The sequence below is a fragment of the Chlamydomonas reinhardtii genome, chromosome 16 (genome assembly GCF_000002595.2).
Source record: "Chlamydomonas reinhardtii strain CC-503 cw92 mt+ chromosome 16, whole genome shotgun sequence".
NCBI classification, from domain to species: Eukaryota; Viridiplantae; Chlorophyta; class Chlorophyceae; order Chlamydomonadales; family Chlamydomonadaceae; genus Chlamydomonas; species Chlamydomonas reinhardtii.
Window position 1 is genome coordinate 3,180,063 of NC_057019.1, and position 19,763 is coordinate 3,199,825.

General features: G+C 60.9%; 4 protein-coding genes across 5 annotated transcripts; 2 read left to right on the forward strand and 2 right to left on the reverse strand.

Moving 5' to 3' along the window:
• Positions 1 to 1,597: 1,597 nt before the first annotated feature.
• CHLRE_16g666250v5 (uncharacterized protein) lies at positions 1,598 to 5,855 on the reverse strand. Of its 2 annotated transcripts, XM_043071065.1 has the most exons (7): positions 5,624 to 5,855; positions 5,155 to 5,383; positions 4,957 to 5,026; positions 4,736 to 4,796; positions 4,585 to 4,631; positions 4,217 to 4,463; positions 1,598 to 4,051 (listed from the first exon to the last, which is right to left on the reverse strand). In XM_043071065.1, the coding sequence occupies exons 1-7, from the start codon at positions 5,664 to 5,666 to the stop codon at positions 3,624 to 3,626; spliced, it is 1,125 nt and encodes a 374-aa protein (XP_042915705.1). In that variant the 5' UTR covers positions 5,667 to 5,855; the 3' UTR covers positions 1,598 to 3,623. The 2 variants fall into 2 exon arrangements, with proteins under 2 accessions (XP_042915705.1, XP_042915706.1); XM_043071064.1 differs by having other exon boundaries at positions 1,598 to 4,463.
• Positions 5,856 to 8,694: 2,839 nt separating this feature from the next.
• On the reverse strand, positions 8,695 to 15,273 carry CHLRE_16g666300v5 (uncharacterized protein). The gene is made up of 7 exons (XM_043071066.1): positions 15,043 to 15,273; positions 13,108 to 14,764; positions 10,931 to 12,996; positions 10,615 to 10,809; positions 10,289 to 10,487; positions 9,948 to 10,154; positions 8,695 to 9,798 (listed from the first exon to the last, which is right to left on the reverse strand). The coding sequence occupies exons 1-7, from the start codon at positions 15,097 to 15,099 to the stop codon at positions 9,569 to 9,571; spliced, it is 4,611 nt and encodes a 1,536-aa protein (XP_042915707.1). The 5' UTR covers positions 15,100 to 15,273; the 3' UTR covers positions 8,695 to 9,568.
• Positions 15,274 to 15,373: 100 nt separating this feature from the next.
• Positions 15,374 to 16,487, forward strand: CHLRE_16g666301v5 (ribosomal protein S30). Its single transcript, XM_001701412.2, has 3 exons — positions 15,374 to 15,534; positions 15,601 to 15,738; positions 16,093 to 16,487. Exons 1-3 carry the CDS (start codon positions 15,531 to 15,533, stop codon positions 16,137 to 16,139), a joined length of 189 nt encoding a protein of 62 aa, XP_001701464.1. The 5' UTR covers positions 15,374 to 15,530; the 3' UTR covers positions 16,140 to 16,487.
• A 357-nt stretch (positions 16,488 to 16,844) lies between these two features.
• On the forward strand, positions 16,845 to 18,925 carry CHLRE_16g666302v5 (uncharacterized protein). The gene is made up of 3 exons (XM_043071067.1): positions 16,845 to 17,166; positions 17,739 to 17,936; positions 18,340 to 18,925. The coding sequence occupies exons 1-3, from the start codon at positions 17,143 to 17,145 to the stop codon at positions 18,643 to 18,645; spliced, it is 528 nt and encodes a 175-aa protein (XP_042915708.1). The 5' UTR covers positions 16,845 to 17,142; the 3' UTR covers positions 18,646 to 18,925.
• Positions 18,926 to 19,763: the final 838 nt, after the last annotated feature.

Genomic DNA, 19,763 nt, shown 5'->3' on the forward strand with positions numbered 1-19,763 from the left:
CCAGTGACAGATTTCCGGAAAATGGCATCTTTAATTTTCAGAAACCCGCTGCCGCCGCATCTTTCATCCCCAGAATTTTTCCGGGGGCTCCGCCCCCGACCTATGCACGGTTCGTGTCAGGCCAGGGGAGTGGCCAGAGGCATGCCATGGCTGGTACTGAGCATCCTGTGTAATGCCAAACAAGGTTGTCCTATTGCAGCGTGCCAAATGCGGCTGCAGTTGCCCCCAGCCCACGTTTCGGCTCCGGCACAGCAAAATATTCCGCCGCACCGGATGTGCCCCTGTCACAGCATGCGGGGTGAGGTTGCTGTTGCCCCCATCCCACGTTCCGGCTCTGGCACAGCAAAATATTCCGCCGCACCGCATGTGCCGCTGTCACAGCATGCGGGGTGAGGTTGCTGTTGCCCCCAGCCCACATTTCGGCTCCGGCACAGCAAAGTATTCCGCCGCACGGGATGTGCCGCTGTTACAGCGTGCGTGCGGCGTGAGGTTGCTGTTACCACGTAATCACTATGTTGCTGACTTCGGCTGTTCGGCACCGGCTCCATGGCTCCATGGCAAATCGTGGCCCATCCCCACGCCAAACCCCAGCGCCCACACCCACGCTCATCATCCTCGCTCACCTACGGCATGACTCCCCTGGCAGAAGGCTGGCCTATCGTGGTGTGCCCACATGGGTGCCAGCAGGACACGGCCGTAGATAGAGTTTCCTGGGGAACCTTAGTCACCCTTGCCTTGGGCCCGGACAAGTTACAGAAACGCCCTAAAATGTCTTCTGCGAATCTCAGAAAGACCCCTCCAAACCTGAAAATTTCTTCCGCCGGAGGCGTTTTGGGGCAAATTTCTGTCGAAAAGGAAGATACGAGCACTGTTGGGGCCCCTGGATGCTGTGGGCGAGAACGTGGTGAGGGCCCTTCTCGCCTGCGGCGGCGGCCCACCCCTGGAAGATGCAAGCCCTGGTGGCGTTGCGGTGTGTCTGTGTGGTGCTGTCGCCTGGCCGGGCGCCCGGACCGTGAGGAATGTGCGTCAGCAAACTTCCGTACAGCCAGCAACTTGTCGGTACAGTAACTCCGGCGTTCGACCAGTCGCGCGCTCATGCACCGCCGTCAAATTGTTTGCCATCTGCTGCACCCCACGGGACTTCACCAACCTGCCTTAAGACTGTCCCATCGCACACCTAACTCGTCGGGCTGGGCAAATTGCGGGAATTATGGGGTGATCCAGAGGCCGTTATTATGCTGAAATGGGGTTGGGGGAACTTGCGCGGCCGAAGGCCGCGCAAATTGCGCAGAAGTTAGGCGCGTACCCAGCGAGTACGAGTACCCACCTTGCTGCCCCTGTCGCCCCACGCCCAGCTTGGGTCAATTATGCAGTGGATAGGAGCGGTGGCCCACGATACAGCAGCCACTGCAGCTCATAATTTAATTTATTATTTACGCAGTGCGTAGACAGGGGGCAGGGGAGCGAGGGCGAGGGCAAGGGGTCCAGCGGCGTGGTGTGGCGGCGACCAGCAGCCACCTTTACCACGCTGCAGGAGATGTATCTGTCCGGCCCAACACTGCTATCCTTGCCCGGTAGGGCCACACATGAGTGTCCGAGGCAGAGGAGGTGTAGCGCCCACGCCCAGCAAGTAGAAGCATGGCAGGCCGGGCTACCTGACCGCGTGTCGTGCCCACGGCTGCCCCCAGCAGTTGTGACCCCGGCGGAGCACGCCGTGCCCTCCTTACCAACGTCAAAAATCAAGCGTTTTGTGCCAGGGATTTCCAAAATTTTTCCCGGGGGCTACGCCCCCGGAACCCCCCATAGTTAATGGAAAACAACACAGCAGTATTAACATCAGTGTTTCGTGCCGCGAGCACTTGAAAACGATACCACATTGGCAATAATTCAATAGTGCGCTGCCGATCCATAGAGCGAAGCCTTGTCGGCGAAGAACGCAACTTGGCAAATTTGTGCAGCCGCGCATTCCACGGCTTTCAGCCCCAGATACCGCCTACTACCATCTCTATATTGACTCCTAAGTTTGCTGCAACCTTGCTTGGGGTCATTAGAGCGCTACAAAGGGATTTGACGGTCGTGCTGGCCGAACTTGTGCCGCGGACAGGCTCTAACACTGACAACAAGTAAAGAAGCGTCCGGTCGCATAAATGTAATTATGCTGGGCGTCCAAGACAGCCTAACAAAGTTGCGCACTAATTCCCGAATTAGCGCAAATTGCCATAGTCGCGAATTCACCCATGCCATGGCCCCTACCCCGGGCGTGGGCAAATTGGCGTGCCCCTACCCCGGCGTGAGCCGTTCATCGACCCTGATATATGCTGGATAACCCAACCGTGTTCCAAACGTGCATCTTAACACACGTTCGCTGGCTACGTGCGTCCAACCAATATTTGGCTAGCAGACAGTGGCGCACCCCGACACAATGCAAGCCACTAGCTCGGAATGTGCCTAATTGCCCGCCTACCCCAATTTGGCCCACTTGCCCGTGCGGCTGGCCCGCACGGATTCAGAGCCTGCCTGATTTAATATTGCATGGTTATATTATATAAGGATTATCCAAGGACTGGGAGGCCAGTAAGAGGCCGATTCCCGAGCAGTCCCCGAAAACGGCCCTGTGCGCCCGCCCGATTATTTGGCCCACTCGCCAGAGCCCACGCCCTGGTCTTCAAAAGCCTGCCTGACCGCCCAGTTCTCTGCATATATATTATCATTTACATGTAAGTGATAGCTTAGCAAGCTTAAATGGGTAAACTAGGGCTGGCCCTGCCGGGCTCGGTGCGGCGGGTGCCACTCCGGCAAGTGCCACTGCACTGCCTGGGGACTGCATGATTCCAGGCCCCTATAGCATCGAAAAAGCATCATGTGACATACGTAAAGGTCTCTGGACGGTTTCTGGACTTAAATTTTAGCGAAAACAGAAGTCAAAATGTCAAATGTCGCGCTCGCTAGGACCCAGCCAATTCGCCTCGAAGCTATCTAGCTTACATCTAAGTGTGCAGATAACTCGACAGCATGAAATCCAGGAACAAAAGACCGCCTAAGCGAGATATGGCATGTGGAGCAGACGGACTGCAGGTTGCCTGGTCTGCGCATTTAATATCTTATGATGTTTGTCCTTTAGTGATTTGTGCAAGCCAGAATGCGCCTGCAGACGACAAACAAAACAACATGCTGAGCATTTAAGGCGCAATGTGCATCCAGAACACTCCCAATCCTGCCCGGACGGTTGCAACAATCCTCATATGACATCTATAGGGTATCGAAATCGGCAAATCGCCAGCAGGGATGACCAAAACGCCTCGCGGCCCGGTGGGCCAATTTGGGGTCGCCCCTCAGTTTTCCCCCCAGAACCCGGCCCCCAGAATCCACTCGCCCACCGCGCCCTTTTGACCCCCAACCCGTGCAATAATCTTATATAGTGCTTACATCAATATTTAGGCAAGCGTGGGCGCCTAGGAAGCCCTGTAGCGGTCTGGGCCAAAAGTGGGCCAAATATGGCACATTCCGAGCTAGGGCGCGTGTTGACGCATCTCAAAGTGCCCGTAACCCAAAACATGCGGCACGTAAGCAGGCACAGAAGCCACACCAAGGCAAGTAGTACACATGGCCCAGTATCTTCTGCGCTAGCTGGCGGATTTGCCCTTCAGCACCTGCGCAAATGAGTACCAGACGCCACCCGCCATGTTCATGGCCATGCCCGCAACATTTACAATGTGGAACTTGACGCCCCCCAACAGGAAGAACCCCAGCACACTGCTCACGACGCCCTTGAGCACGCCCACCACTGAGGTCGTCAGCGCGCTGTTTAGCTGCGTGCACAGAATGACCATACCCGTCAGCAGGCCCTCCATCACGGCCGTCACCACGAGCCATGTCATGAACCCCACGTAGCCCATGCTCTCATGCAGCTCTTTCAGCAGCGTAGGGGCGGCCGCGGCGTCGCCTGATATGAGCGACGCAACAATCAGCGGCACCGTGGCGATGACGCAAATGCTGTAGAGCAGCTCGATAGGTCCCAGCGGACCTTTGCTTCCGCCGTCTTCTTCGAACCCTGGAGGTCCCGATGCGACGTTCGTCATGTGTGCCAGGGGGCTTGCGCGTCCGTGCGCATGGTGGCAGGCAGGCCCGTGTGTGTGCGGCGTACTGTGCAGATGTGCATTGGCATGCAGCTCCACGCCCGTGCTGTGTGCGACGTCCGCCTCAAACAATAGCCCACCTGCGCCGTGATGGTGATGATGCGACTGCGTGTGCCCGTGCGAGCCCCCGGCCTCCGCGCTATCAACGTCAGAGCCTGGGCCTCCTGCTGACGCCACCTCCCGCTGTTTGTGCGCCCGAGCAGTATGCGCCGGCCCATGTGCACTGCCGCTGCGGCTACTGCTAGTACTACCACCACTACCAAGGCGCTCCGCAAGTAGGATATAGGTGGCTTGCATAAGCGCGCACAACGCCGTTAGGGAGTAGCCCTGTTACAAGCAACCATTGGGATCATACTGTGAGGCCAGGTGCAAGGTGTCAACTCCACATAAGCAACAATATTGCCATACAATGTACTACAGTTCATGGCACTGCCCAACCACAACTTACGTTCCCATCGAAGGAAAGATCCCCAGCACCAGCTACCAGGCAGCCACCTGAAGGTGTGCCGCCACAACAGTTCCTGGTGTTAGGGTACTTGCACGCTGGGACGCCCGAATAGCCCAACCGCCTAAGCGATGCCACAGCTCTTCATGCTTACCGACAATCAGCAGCACAGACAGCGTTGTAGCCATGTCCGGCATGCGCTGGTCCATGACCCCCTGCGGCATCGTGCAAAACCAGCGGTAAAGCAATTGTGAAGACACATGGTGCACATGCGCTTTGATAGCGAGGGGTGAGGGGCGATCACGATGGGGCGAGGGGCGATGCGTGAGGGGCTGCTTAGTAGTAAGTAGCCCAGACCCCGTCGCTAACACCCACCTTCATCACCAGTACAATAACTGGTGTCAAGCGCTTAAGCGTGTTGTACATGGGCACCGACAAGAACGCCCTGCACGTGACAAGGACACGATGTTCAGTAGCTTGAGTGGGAGTGCCTGGTAACAACGCCTACCTACTGGAAACCCTTCACGCCCACAACAATGGTTCATCACACGGCAGTCCAAGTGCATATCTTACAGCGAGTAAAGCACGAGCACAGCGTGGGCTGCGTAGCAGATTGTGAGGGGCAACAGCATCCACACCCGAATCTTGCCCAGGCGAGGTACGGTCGTGAAGCCCAACGCAGCCGCCACACGCAGTAGGACCATGGCCGTCACCGTTTGCATGAGCAAAATGGCCGTGGGCAGTGGGAACACCAGCACCGCGTATTTATTCACGAAGTTTGCCGCCACAGCCACAGCCCCATCTGCACAAAAGGGAGTGGGGCAGTTGCCAGCAAGGTAAGGGGCTTTCGGGTGCCGCGCCCTGTCGGGACCTCGTCAGGATGCGAGTCCCAACCCAGAAGTAATCTGCGCGCTTGCTTCCCCTTATGCGGTAGTATGCTTGTGAAAGCGATAAACTGGTTGACGATGACATGACATCTTTGCTTCACAAGCCGCGTCCAAGGGTGAAAGTAAATCAGATCATATTTGTCTGCAACACTTACATATGACTGCGACCAGGAGACCGAGCCATAATCGCGAGTTCATTTCTGTCGCGGAAGCTGCTGCAGCTGACCCGTCCCTATTCCATAACGCAGAACTAGGGCTTGATGTCAACATTGAAGTACTAGTGTTGTTGTAACGACTGTAATGTCACGGCTGTCACGGCTGTTGCAGCCATTTGCGACAGTCGCCCTCAAGCGTTGTAGCCGGTCATTGTTGCTAGCGCAGATTATTTTATGTCGGCGAAAAGGACAAATAGTCTGGCCGACCGGGGCCGCGCAGGTAGACGGCTCCATGGTTTCCCTACTCCCCCCCCATGCCACGTCCTGTCCAGGCTGGCAAGGGGGGGGGGGGGGGCGGGTAACTCCGCCGGAATTTATCCCCATGATTCAAATGGAAAGAGCTTAGAGGGAGCGTTTAGAATTTGCTTTCAGAGTTTCAATCAGGGTAGTTGTCGCAAAGTTATGGGCTCCCAAAGTTCAGTGTCGGTCCTCGGTCTTCTGTGTCCCAAGGTTTCGTCACGCAGCGTGTGGACTGCTAGGTTTCGTCTCGCGCTCAGAATGCCCATCTAAACGCTCCGCCCAATAGCACAAGCACTAGCACACACAAGCAAGCACATACTGGAGTATTTGCAGAACGTTTGGCCCCTGGAATGCGGCGGCTTGTCCGTCTGCATCGGCATCCAAGTCACGCAGAGCTCAGCAGAGCTCCACCTGAGCGTCTCTCACTGATGTCATGGAGACTATGTGAGCTGACGCTGATCCGTAACGGCCAAGGCTTGGTGTGGGTCGTGACGACAAGGCTGCCGGCAATCAATGCTGGCGACCACGTCACATCGATCCCGGGATGCTTCACAAGATCCCGGGAGAAACGTGACCCATCTCTTCCGGCACACAATTCCGAACATCGTATGGACGAGCGCAAATGCAAGCTTAAGCATACGCCCTGTTAGAGTGTTAGTCCCGCAGTAGGGTCAGTGATCGGCCATGGACACATGGACATGTGTGGCATGGCTGCCGGTCAAGAACTTGCCTCCCGCTGAACTGGAGGTATACCATTGTAGAGCTCGCCGAGAGAAGTCGATTGACACCGACCTGGCTAGAAACGAAAGGGGTTTGAGTGGGTTTTGAGGGGGTGCACGGTGGGTAGGGGCGGTCGGTCGGTCCGGATGGGGGCTCGGGAGGTTTTGGGTCATGGCCTCATGGGGTCCAAAATCATTGTTTCCCCCCCCCCTTGAATGAGCTTCCCTAAACCTACCCCACGCTGTCAGCCTGCTGCAATGTTTGACATGGTTCGGTTGTCAATTTGTCATAGGGCTGGCATCGTCCTGTGGCAGACACGCGGCCGGTTGGATGCCCCGCTGATGCCCACCTGCCGTCGGCCCAAACCAGGGCTCGCATCTTTTAGGGGTAGGCCGCCGCCGCTGGCGAGACGGGCCCTGACCACGTTCTCGCCCACGGCATCCAGGGGCCCCCAAACACCTAGCTTTTAGTGTTTGGGGGGACTCCGCTCCTTAACCCCCCCCCTTGCAGCGCGACTGTTTCCTTACGGGATTGGTTCAAAGTTACCCCCCCCCGGGGAAGGGGTAGTTGGCGAGATTCAGGGACCGTAATCACCGTATACAGCCTCACGCGGCGAGAATGCACCCCGGTAATGCCCAATCTTGTTCGCTTAAGAGGCTGCATTGGGACCCGTACCTTGCTGCTCCCCGAAGACGCAAGCCCTAGCACAAACCTGGCGTCCTGACCAAGGTCCTGACTCCCCCGCCCCAACGTTATACCGTAAACAGGGTGTCTCCAGGTTGGTTCTGCGTGGCGCGGAATATTCCGTTGCCTCCGGCACCCACCTGGCAGAGTCCGTTAGCCCAGCCAGCACATCCGGATGCCTCCTCACAGTCTGCGACCGGCGGCTCATGCAGTGCTCGTATCTTAAGAAGGCAGGTGCGGCGCCAGTGACAGATTTCCGAAATAGGGCATCTTTAATTTTCAGAAAACCGCTGCCGCCGCATCTTTCATCCAAAAATTTTCCGGGGGCTCCGCCCCCGACCTATGCACGGTTCGTGTCAAGCCAGGGGGGTGGCAGGCCGTGTCAGCAATCTCTCAATCTCCCATTCGTGCCGTGCATCCATCTCAAAACAGAAACTCGCTCCACACAAACACACAGCTTTGTACACATGGCTGGTACTGGGCATCTGGTGCAATGGCAAACAAGCTTGTCCTGTTGCAGCGTGCCAAATGCGGCTGCAGTTGCCCCCAGCCCACATTCCGGCTCCGGCACAGCAAAATATTCCGCCGCACCGCATGTGCCGCTGTCACAGCGTGCAGGGTGAGGTTGCTGTTGCCCTCAGCCCACGTTTCGGCTCCGGCACAGCAAAATATTCCACCGCACGGGATGTGCCCCTGTTACAGCGTGCGGTCTGTTGCCTTCGTTGCTGAAAAAGCACCGGCTCTATGGCTCCATGGCACAACGTGGCCCATCCCCACGCCAAACCCCAGCGCCCTCTCCCACGCTCATACATCACGCTCACCCACCCACGTCATGACTCCCCTAGTGGAAGGCTGCCCTATCTTGGTGTGCCCCCACGGTGCCAGCAGGACACGGCCGTAGATAGAGTTTCCTGGGGAACCTCAGTCACCCTTGCCTTGGGCCCGGACAAGTTACAGAAGCGCCCTAAAATGTCTTCTGCGAATCTCAGAAAGACCCCTCAAAACCTGAAGCGTTTCCACAGATTTTTGGCGGCAAGAATAAAAAAATTCTTCCGCCGGAGGCATTTTGGAGCAAATTTCTGTCGAAAAGAAGGAAGATACGAGCACTGGGCTCATGTCAGCCTCAGCGTCCGTTTTGGAGGTAACATGTGGACTCGCATTTTGCGCTACTGACTGGCTGGTTTCTCCCCTTGCTTGCTGGCTCCGACGACCTCCTCTGGCATCGTGTGTACCGTAACTCGTTTCCTTAGAGCATCTTCGATAAACAGGCCCCGCAGCATGCCCGGGCTTCCTTAGTTTAGACCCGCTGTGGAGGCAATTGAACCCATTGCACAGTCCGTAGTACGTACTGGCGCGTACTAGTACGTATTCTTGAATGGTTACACGTGGGAAAACACGCTGTGCAAGGAACAGGTCCGAACATCACGGGCATCCCAAGACATGCTGGGCTGTCAGCGCGTATTCAAATGCAAAGGCTTTTGGATAGGGGTAAAACTCTGCCCTCAAACTCGAACTCACACGTACTGCAACCGGCCGCCCGCCGTGTTACAGTGCCCTCCACGGGTGTGACATGCCCCCATGGTGTACTAGGGCAAAGATGGCTAGTCACCACATCGCGTCGTTGCCATAACCATATGAACGATCAATTGCATTCATAACTGGCTTGCGCACGAACCAACTGCAACATTTACACTAGCCTGTGTAGAACTGTGTCTAATTCCCCCCAAGCACATGAATCCTTGCACACATCCACACATAGCCAGGCGGCTGGCGGTCTACACTCAGTAAGTCATGCGCCCCTCGCCACAAATCAATGACAAGAAGGAATCTAATGCAGCTCCACAATAAATTGTATATGCCGTGAGCTAAGCCCCACAACAGAAGGCACGAGACTATTGGTGTCACTGTCCTGGTCGAAGGTCACAGGGATCAACACGAATCGGTTGCGGGTCACACACGAGGAAGGTTGCAATCGGTACGTGCTAGCGTCCCCGAATCACAGGGTGCCGCGGCTAAGGACTGTTGAACCACAGACTATTGCACAACTTTCCCCACAGTCGTCAGAGCCCTACCATTAGAGGCACGTTCTGTCTCGCAACCGAAACAAGGTCACAGTCAAGGCCCGCTTCAATACATACTGCACATGCTGTAACCATTTATTTCTGCTGTCCACACAGCGCCCACTCCCACCCAATAATCAATCGTGCCAAGTGCAAACCCCCGCGCACCGCACGCATCAGTTCAGTGGCGCACCGCCACCGTGCTCATAGCCTCCAGCTCGCCCAGCACGTGTCGCATGTCGGGCCGGTCCGCCGGGCGGTACGCCATGCAAGCCTCCAGCAGCGTCGCCAGGCGGGGCGGGCACACGGCCAGGTCGGCGGGCACGGGCAGGCGCATGCGGTGCACGGCCACACGGTAAATGATGGCCACGTTGGAATCGCCACTCCAGGGGTGCTCCTGAGTGATCATTTCTGTGGAAGGGTAGCGGGTGGGCGCAGCAGGTCAGAAATGCTTGTCCCATAGAGGCTGACCATTGCACGAATTTCAACTGTGCACTTTGAAACGCTCAGCACCCACATTCAAGTGCATGGACTTGTAGCCGCACTGTACTGGTGCTTACCCCAGAGGAGCACGCCGAAGGAGTAGACATCGCACTTCGAAGACAAACGGCCAATGGCAGGGTCAAAGCCCTCGGGCGCGGTGTAAGCGACGCTGCCCGCGTCTGGCTGCTGCGTGCTGATGTAGGGCTTGAGGTGGTAGCGCGCCAGCCCGAAGTCACTAATCTTGGCAGTGCCGGTGGCATCAAGCAGGATGTTGGCCGGTTTCACTGCATGCAGGCAGGGGCGATGGGCAGACTTCATCATCACGAGTTCCACCCATGTCATACTTTGCTAATCGTGACCACAGTGCAACACAAGTGCACGGAACAAGGTGCGCAAGCGGGACAAGCTTCAGGCTCACAATCGCGGTGCACGATGGCGGGGTGCAGGTAGCGCAGGCCGCGCGCCACGTCCGTGGCAATCCGCAGCACCTCGCTGAGTGGCAGGCGGCTGTTGGCGCCATGGATGACATTGTGCAGGCAGCGCGGCAGCAACTCCATCACCAAAAAGGGCCGCCCGGCGTGCGCGCAGCCGCCCAGCACGCGCACGATATTTTGGTGCTGCGATGAGGGGAAAAGGCGACATCTCTAATCTAGCATTCGTGCAGATTCACAGGCGAACTGGCCCGCCCTACACGGTACGCATAGCTTCCCGGCGACTTGCAGCACAAGCAGGTCATGCGCTCACCCGCAGTGATGCCAGGATGGCGATCTCTTGCCGGAACGACTCCACTTCCTTGTCCTTGTACGGCAGTGCGCCGCCAGGCCCACCCGGCGAGCCACCCGGCATGGGCTGCTGCAGGTGCAGATGGTGCAGCACCTTGATCGCCACGGGCTGGTCCCGGAAACGGCCACGGTACACTGAGCCGAACGCGCCGGCGCCCTGTGGATACACAGTAGCACACACAGCTTTGATCAGGTCTACTCATGCCTTGCTGTGAAGCCCAAGCCTGGTCGGCAGCCCGCAGGCACACAATACGGCCATATGCAGACAGGAGGCTTACCAGCAGCCCGTCGGCCTGCAGCTTGAGGTCGCGCGGGCTGATGTCCAGGTCCAAGTGGGGGTCAGCGGGGGCCGGCAGCAGCACAGCTTGCCCGCTGCTGCCAGCTGCCCCGGCCGTGGTCGCTGTCGCTGCACTCGCGCTTGTGTCCGCTGCCGCTGGTATTCCGCGCGAGCGCGTCGGCGGTAGTGGTGGCAAAGCGCTGTCGTGGGTGGGTGACAAACCGGCGACCCCGCCTGTTTTGGCAGGCGGGTGGCCAGCGGCGCCCTCTGCATCTGACAAGACCGCTACTGCACCCGCCGTGCCTTGCGACGACCGCATCGACAGCGTCGTGCCGTTACCCGATATGCTGCCTGATTCTAACCCCGAGGGTGCCCCTGAGGCGGAGTCCGACACCGGCTGCGACCCACTGCTGTAGTTGCGTCGGCCGGCACTGCTGTGATTCACGTTTGCCAGCCCGTCCTCCCGCTGCTCTGGGGCGCCATCGCCGCCGCTGACTACGTCGTGCAGCGCTGCCGAGCCACACGCCAGGCCGCTCAGCGCTGCTGCCACACCGCGGCCGAGGCCCTCCGTGTATGTGCGCCACCGCTGCAGGCGCGCAACCGACGATGCCTGAGAGCCGCCGTGCGCCACCGTTGGCAGACCACTGAGTGCGCTTGACCGCATACCTAAGTCGCCGCTCGGCGTTGCTCTGGAGAGCCGCGCTATGTTCATGGCCAGCTGCACAGACAGCCGCTCAAGCGTTGCGGTTGGCGCGGCGGCAGCAGGGACCGGCCGCTGCGGCGTCTGCGGCTCGGAGGCTGCGTGCCGCGGCGGGCTGGGCGGCGCGCCACCGCTGCTGGTAGGTGGCGTGGCCAAGTAGGCGCCAGTGAGCGGCGACTGCATAAACAGGTCCTGCAGCGTCAGCTCGCAAGGCGCTTCACGACGGCGCATGGAAGATGACGCCGGGTGCCGGGCCGGTGAGGGCGCAAAGGCGCTGGTAGCAGGTGGTACGGACCCGGGTGTGCCGGGGGAGCCGCTGGAAAAGGCCCGAGACGCCATCGGTTGCACCGGTCCAACCAAAGCAGCGGGCTGTGGGCAGCCGCTCCCCGCGCTAACGCCGCCCACTCTGGGTGTACGCTGGAACGGCGTCGCGGCGACACCTGTGGGCTGCCGGGAAGCGCTAGCTGCAGCGCCGTGTAGCGCGCCGGGTGAAAGTGGCGGGAGGCTGGACGGGACGGCGCTGAGCCCGTTTGCTGCAAGCAGGCCAGCTGCAGATGGTGCGGCGCTGGTTGCGTTTGACAGGCAGATGTTCTGCGCCGCTTCCCGGAACACATCCATTACACCGAAGCTGCTCGCGCCCGGGGCCCTGTCCCCACCGCAACCCTCCAGCGCCGCAGCCGCGGCCGCTAGCGTGTCCCCTGCAACGCCTCCCTCCACAGCTGCTGCCTCTTGCTGCTGCCACACAGGGGCAGGCAGCGCACGATGTGGCGATGCGCGAATCACAGCCACGCTGTCGCCCTCAGGCAACAGCACTGACACGCGGTGCGGGTCAAGCCCAGCCTCGCCGCCGCCCGGGTATAGCACCACCCACTGCGGCGAGGCCACACCACCGCTAGCCGCCGCCTCCGTGCCAATGCTGGTGGTACCCCCCAGCGCCACGCCCGTGCCCGCCACGGACACCTGCGATTCCAGCGAGGACTGGTAGGCCAGCAGTCCGCCGTCGGCCCGCTTCGTGCTCAGCTGCTTCTTCTGCGCCTGCTGCAGCAGCTGCTCCACGTGCTGCTTGTCCTGCTGCTGCAGCGGGTGTGCCAGTTGGTGGTAGGTGCTGTCACCGTCCGTAAGCGAGATGCCGACCCAGGCGGTGTCAGCAGCGGCACCGGACTCGTGCTGCGCCTGGTACCCCTCTGAGCTTGCCGGTGCGGCAGGCGCTGGACCAGGGCCCGGCGCGGGGCCGCTCTTGTTGGCGCCAGCTCCGCCAAGGCTGCGGCGGCGGTACAGGACAAACACTACGACCAGCGTAGACACGAACGCCGCCGAAGCTAGCGCCGCTATGACCACGATGGCACCCGTTGATAAATTTGCAGAGGCTACGGGCGGGCAGAAGGAATAGGTAAAGTTGTGTCAGGACGGAAACCAGAATGGTAGTAACAGGATACTGGGATCAACGTAACATTTCGCGCAAAGCACGCTAAACTTACTGTAAGAGATGCTAGGAGGCGGCGGTGGGAACCACTCTTGGCCGTTCTGGACGCGCCCAGGTGGCGGCCGCGGATGGGTGCTTACGTGATCCTCATAGCCGGGAAACGGCGGGGGCGGTGGAGGCGGAGGCGGTGGTGGAGGCGGGGGTGAAGGGGAGCGCGGTGGACTCGGCGGTTGCGGCGGCGGCGCCAGCTCAATTATCAGCCCCGGCGGCGGCGCGCCTGGCGGGCTGGGCGGCGTGAAGGGTCCCGGGGGTGGGTGCACTGGCGGCGGCAGTGCCGGACCGCCCGGTGGCGGCGCGTTGGGAGGCACTGGTGCTGGCGGGGGCCGGCAGCACAGCAGCACCCTGGGCACCACCTTGAGCCCATCCTGCTCCAGCAGCGCTGTATACACCGCAGGTAGCGCATTGCTGCAGCCGTACGCCTCCTCCCGGTGCACCATGCCGGTAGTGCTCAGCAGCACCGCCCTCACCTCCGTGTTGCAGGGCACGGCACCCAGGCTGGCAAACACCTCCACGCTGCTGGGCAGCGCCGCCTGCATGCGCCGAAATGACCGGCTGTACAGCCGTGCCGGCCACGTCGCTGTCACGATCATGTACGGAACCGCAAGTACCAGATCCGTGCTGTTTGCGCCTGTGCCGTTCACTGCCAGGGACTCGTTCGAGGCGGTGTACGCACTAGGCAGTGGCGCAGCGGAGCCGTAGCGTGGCATAGGCGTGGTGCTGCCTGAGGAGGAGAGCTCGTTGCTGGCGTAGCAGCCGTACTTGCCGTTCAGCAGGCCATACGGCTGCGCCAGCGTCTCGCACGCCGCCAGCAGCTTGGCGCAGAGCAGGCGCTGCGGGTCTGCCATTACGAAGAGAGTTAGCTGCGGCGCGCCCGGCACTGCTGCTGGTGGCGGGTAGCGGCGCGTCGGCGGCCGAGGCGGGCGGGTGGGGAGCTGTGGATGCGGCTGCGGCGAGGGTGGTTCCGGCGAGGGCGGGTCCGGCAGCGCGCGCCACGGCGGAAGCACCGGCGGCGGCCGTGGTGGCGTGTGGCGTTTGGGCGGCCGCGGCACGTTGGTGGCGCAGCACATGGCCGGCAGCACCAGCGACGCCACGCTGCCCGGCACTGACAGCGTGCCGTCGCAGCTGAAGGTGTACACAGTGGCGGTGTCCTGGTCCTCCGTCAGCGTGGTGGCCAGGAGTGCACCGCCGCATGGCATGCCCGCCACCTGCATGAAGGTGCTCACGTCTGCGCCCGTGTCCGTACCAAGGCTCGCAATCGCACGCTGCGCCATTTCGAGTGACGGCAGGACAGCGGACAGTACGAAAGACGACAGCGACGGCGGACTGGGCGCAGTCAGCGATAGCGGCAGCGACGGCGGAGATAGCTGCTGCAGTCCGGGGTCGCTCAGGTCCTCGCTTCCGTCTGTCAACACCTCCCGGCCGACGTAGCAGAGCTGGTTGCGAGAGAATATGTTGCCGCTGTCCAGCAGCTCCAGGAACATCGGCTGCAGCTCCGCGCAGGAGCGTATGCCGGTCAGCCCCCGCAGCTGCATGATGGTCTCTGGCGTCTTTGCAACATCCGAGACTGACTGCGGCGGTGGCGCTGACAGGGGCCAGCCCCCTCCCGGAGGCGGGGACGCCGCCGGCTGGGCCCAAGCGGCGTCAAGCAAGCTCTGCGAGGTGTTAGGGCCAGCGAATGGTGCACAAGAGCTCTCGCCTCGCAGATCAAATCAGCTGTTGTTCAATTCGAATTACTAATTCTTAACACAACTCCCGTTGCAAAAGCCCACGCAGCTGACGGTTTGGCATGCCCCGGCTGTCACCCGTTGCCTGTTCCCAGGAGCCTCATCCCAGGCTGAATATGTGACGAGAGTTAACGTGCTAAGCTCGCGGCAGGCAGTCGTGCGGAGAAAGAGACCAGTCAGAGCTGACCGCAGCCCGGAAAACTTACCCCAGCGAGCAGAAGTAGCAACAAAGCACTTCGTAGAACTTTACATATAAAGCTCATGACGATGCCGTGGATGGGGCACCGTCTTAGCGCTCAGCTCCTCAGGCCGGTTTCACCGAGCTACAGGCATTCTGTCGCCGCGCCTCGTATGTGCCGCCTCTCACGCGCGACTTAATTGTTACAGCTTATATGAGCTATTTGTAGTCAAACGTAATTGACTCGCGTGGGAATACGTGTGGTCTTTGCACAACTGGCCCTGCTGGTGACGGGCGCAAGCAACAACCCGGCTCCCTACAGTGTCGATGAAATTCAGCGTTAAGTGGAGATAGTTCATCCACTGATAGCATTTAATTTGAAGGGTTGCGGTGGGCGAGACTCTGTTTCCAGTCTCGAGCCACCATGGGGCGCCCATCCCAAGGGGAACTCAGAGCGGTCGCTCAACACTCTGCCCGTCGCCCCACAACACTCTCTCTTCTTCAACACGCATCAAAATGGGTAAGCATATGGATTGAAATATTTTTCTGTGTTGTCGCTGAGTATACGTTCGCTTGTTTCTTGCAGGCAAGGTCCACGGTTCCCTCGCCCGTGCCGGTAAGGTGCGCGGCCAGACCCCCAAGGTCCCCAAGCAGGAGAAGAAGAAGCGCCCGCGGGGCCGTGCCATGAAGCGCATGAAGTACAACCGCCGCTTCGTCAACGTCGGTGAGCGCACATTTCTGCAGCCGACCGGTGATTTGCGCAGCGGAAGCCGCCTATTTGGAGGCTGGGATCAGCAGCAGCGGCGATGACTGCATTTAGTGGCGCTGGGCTCGCGAGGAGACCACAAAGGCGGACGTGCATCTTGCCGCCGGCAGGCTGGCAAGCAGTCGTGTTAGCAGGCGGCGGTGTGAGCCATTGTCCAGGAATTGTTTGGATTGGCAGGCTGCAAATTCTGCGGACTTCTTTGGCAGCTGCGCAGACTTTCAGCCAGGGCTGGATGGCCAAAGTCGGAGCCACTGTCTTCACCAAACATTGTCTTTCTTCTGTCTGACTCATGTTCTGCCCTTGCAATTGCAGTGGTGGGCTTCGGCAAGAAGCGCGGTCCCAACTCCAACCCCGCCTAAGCGGACGCGGCCAGTTGTAGAGGCGACACTCTGGCGTATCGGCGTGGCAGCTATGGGCTCTACAGGACTTATTAGCGCCTTGTCGTGGAGTTCAGAGTAGCCCTGCAGCCGCTGCATCGGCGGCGGTTCTGGCCTCGCGGGGCGCACAGCAGAGCAGGAGCGGCGTAGCATTTGGAGATTGCGGGGAGCGACAAGCAGGAGCTTTAGTCGTGGTGAAGAGGGCCTGACAGTTCTGGAGGCTCGGATGTCGGAGCCCAACCTCGCTGGTGGGTGCCGCGAGGCCCCGCAGCGCAGACAGTGGACCAGGTTCCTATGGTATCCGTTGGCTGTAACGGCAGTTGCGGAGCTGGGACGTGTTCACGCTCTTGGGGGCCGGGTCGTGGGTTGGGGCGGGAGCAGAAGGGGGGAACTGACAGCACCCGCTGCTTTACCGGTGCTGGCGTTCATACGCTGGCGCCACCATTCAGCGCCACTCAGTGTGGGCGATCAGCGTGGGCGACATTACGGTAGTCCAACAGCAAGCTGCATGGCTGCTGGTGGAGGGCTGCTGGACATTTGGGATAGGGCATCAGCGATCGGGCGGGAGGGGTGAGGGGCTGTGAACTCTTGGTGCAGCCCCCGCAGTGCAGCATAAACAGCAGCTTGACCTCTGCACGGATGTCAGGACGCAGGACTTCCGTATAGCTCCGGCAGTTTGGGGGTTGCGAACAGCACGTGTGCAGCCCGAGCATCGACAGCATAGTGCATCACTATCACAAGCTGCTTGCTGACCCTATTTAGCAAAGCGGACTGAGCATTAAAACGACGTTTGTTGACACTGGTAATTGTGCCAGGACAATGTGCGTGGGCGTTGGTGTGGGCTTGGTCACTTGGAGGCAGGGCCAAACCTGCACGTCGAAGCAAGCGCAACCAGCCCCACCCCCCTGAGGGCAACACAGCAGCCACACCCCTTGAAAGGGTATGCGGATACGCGGGTCCAGATCATCGCCCTGCCGCCGCTGAGATGCCGTTCGTGACGTTTTGCGCGGTGAGCGCGAGTAGTCCGTATCCGTATCTGTCTGTCCCTGCCCCTGCCCCTGCCGCCCGTGGCCTTGCGCATGACAGGGCGGGTCCGCAGATGCGCCCGATGCCCCCACCGCCGCTAGCCCCCGAGCTGTGGTTGAGGTGGTTGCGGTGTTTGTGGACGTGCCAGCCGCGCTCCCGGGCGCGCCAGCAGCCGGCACCTTTCCGCACCTGACCGACCGGGATGACCGATTGCGGGATGGCCGATTCTCATCCTACTCCTACGCCACGTCCGTCTGTAAACTCCAGATCATAATACGATAGGCGACACCATCCCTAGGCACGCTGCCTCGAAACTCCCGAACCTCGATGTCCGCGCTGGAGCTGGCCCGCCCCCGCCTCGGCCACCCGGCCAAGATCCGCATGGGCAACGCCTGACTCGGTGTGAGTTGTGCAGGTACATAACAGCACGCGCAGATATGGTGTGGCCCGTGCCAGGGTGGCAATGAGAGGGTGATGTTTTCAGAGGGGAGGGACCAGCAGATGCACCCACACCAACTGCACTGCGCTGACGCTACACCAATGCCACGGGTACAGGTGCTGGAGCACACGGCGCAGCAGCTGGCTGGTGGAAGGCCCAAGGAGGAGGTCATTGTTGGCTGGGGCAACGCCAACACTGGCTATGGCGGTTGCATCAGCAGGTTGGGGCGGGGCCCAAACCGGGCACTGCTCCGCCTGCTGGTGGACAAGTACGCGCACCTGGTGGTGTACGTGGACGAGTTCTACACATCGCAGGCAAGATGAGAGCAGACGGGTTGGAATGAGTAGACAGGTGGTCGGGTGGACAAGATGGGGCTCGTGTACGGTACAGGTAGCTGGGTAGCCATCAAGGTTCACACTGTACTCCTGCCCCCTCCCTCCCCAGGTGTGTGCGAAGTGCGGGCGGCGCTTACTCGGCAACGGGCAGCGCTGCCTGCAGGCGGTCGTACCATGGGGGGGCTTACGTGCTCACCAAGTCCAAGTGTGCAACCACTGCGGGACGGTGTGGGTGAGTCCACTTTGTGGGCGGGCGGCTGGCTGGGCGATGGATGGGTCGCTGGGTGGCGTCTCAGTGGGGCTCAGTGGGTGATGGCTGGGTGACGGCTCATCAGTCATGGGCTCAGTGTGACTCACTCACTCTATCCTCCCGACGGTGCAGGGACGTGACGTCAACTCCGCAACCAACATCCGGCACGCGCTGGTGGAGATGCTGCTGGGGCACAAGCGACCTGCATCGCTGCAGACTGGCGGCGGCGGCGGCGGCGGAGGTGGCAGCGGCGGCGGCGGCAGCGGCGGCGGCGGCAGCGGCGGCAGTGGCGGCGGCAGCGGCGGCGGCGGCAGCGGCGGCGGCGGCGGCAGCAGCGGGGGCGCGTGCGCGCATCTTGGTAGCGGAGGGGGCGGGAAAGGCCACGTGGAGGAGGAGAGCGCAGCGCCGCCCAAGAAGCGGCGCAAGCGCGCAGGCTGAGGAGCCGGCCGGCGGTGTCTAGGTAGCGGTCCGCGGTGGGGCTGGCAGGGCATCCGTAGCGGCATGACAAGCAGTGCGGCTGTTGACAACTGTGCTGCGTCTGGCTGCGGTTGGCTCTGCTGTGGCATCGCGACTACTAGATAGGCACCTGGTTTGGCTATGTGCCTGTGGAAACCGACCCCGGCTATGTCCGGGCGATGAGGTTGTTCGGCCTCAGACTGTGGAGGGGCTCAGCCCCTTTTCCCGTGACCGGGGAACACTTGTCACCTCAGTAGGCAAGACCCCCCTCAGCCTCAGCGCGGGTGGGTTGGTGGGACCCGTGCAGCCAGGCTCCGCTCTCCTTCAAGTCAGTCACTGCCAAGAATCCCGTTCCACACCCCGTCATGGGTTCATGGACAGCGTGTATCAGCAGTCAGCACCCCTTGTTTTGCCTGAGCAACGCGCATCAGCGCTTGAGGGTCTCGCCATGTCCATGCGCATGTGTGTCGACTCTTTCCACGTCAGGACGCGCACATGGACCTCCCACGCTGCGTTTGTGCTTTTGACGGCATACCCTCCGCCGGGGACGACAGATACCCCTGCCCCAAGCCCCCGCGGCGCCCTACCCAACTACAGCCCTTGCGGGCCGCCTCGAGGTATTACAGCCTCACGCCACGGGCGGCACCGCCTGGCGCGGTAAAGGGGTGTCACCGGCGGAGGCAGGACGGGTCCAGCGTGGGCGCCAATGACGACAGCAGCCGCGGCCTGGTGGGGGGGCACTGCCGCCATGCCGCCATTGCACCCTGCCGTGCCGCCACTGCCCGCGGCCCCGAGGTGGAAATTCCCAATCCCACGCCAGTGCTGGTGGAACTGCCTGCTGCGATTGAGCGGCTGCCAGTTCAGCCGGTGGGATGCCGCCGGCCAGGGGTAGCGCGGGCCCAGCGTGAGCGCCGGCGACGACAGCAGCCATGGCCTGTGGGGGCCCAGTGCTGAGACGCCGCCGTTGCGCCCACCCGCGCTGCCGCCGCCTACGGCCCTCATCTTAAACACCCAATCCCACGCCAGCGCTGGTGGAACTGCCTGCTGCGGTTGAGCGGCTGCCTGTGCAGCCGCTGGGGTGCCGCCGGCGGGGGGCAGCA

Excerpts from the sequence above, each read along its gene's own strand:
- CHLRE_16g666302v5 (XM_043071067.1), top strand. The coding sequence starts at position 17,143 with ATGCCGTTCGTGACGTTTTGCGCG. Across the intron at positions 17,167-17,738 it reads CGTTCGTGACGTTTTGCGCG|GTGCTGGAGCACACGGCGCA; the intron begins GTGAGCGCGAGT and ends CCACGGGTACAG. Across the intron at positions 17,937-18,339 it reads ACGAGTTCTACACATCGCAG|GGACGTGACGTCAACTCCGC; the intron begins GCAAGATGAGAG and ends CCGACGGTGCAG.
- CHLRE_16g666250v5 (XM_043071064.1), bottom strand. The coding sequence starts at position 5,666 with ATGAACTCGCGATTATGGCTCGGTCTCCTGGTCGCAGTCATAT. Across the intron at positions 5,384-5,623 it reads TCTCCTGGTCGCAGTCATAT|ATGGGGCTGTGGCTGTGGCG; the intron begins GTAAGTGTTGCA and ends CCTTTTGTGCAG. Across the intron at positions 5,027-5,154 it reads GTGCTCGTGCTTTACTCGCT|GGCGTTCTTGTCGGTGCCCA; the intron begins GTAAGATATGCA and ends TGTCACGTGCAG.
- CHLRE_16g666301v5 (XM_001701412.2), top strand. Across the intron at positions 15,739-16,092 it reads CCGCCGCTTCGTCAACGTCG|TGGTGGGCTTCGGCAAGAAG; the intron begins GTGAGCGCACAT and ends TTGCAATTGCAG.
- CHLRE_16g666300v5 (XM_043071066.1), bottom strand. The coding sequence starts at position 15,099 with ATGAGCTTTATATGTAAAGTTCTACGAAGTGCTTTGTTGCTACTTCTG. Across the intron at positions 14,765-15,042 it reads TGCTACTTCTGCTCGCTGGG|AGCTTGCTTGACGCCGCTTG; the intron begins GTAAGTTTTCCG and ends AACACCTCGCAG. Across the intron at positions 10,155-10,288 it reads CGCCATCGTGCACCGCGATT|TGAAACCGGCCAACATCCTG; the intron begins GTGAGCCTGAAG and ends GCCTGCATGCAG.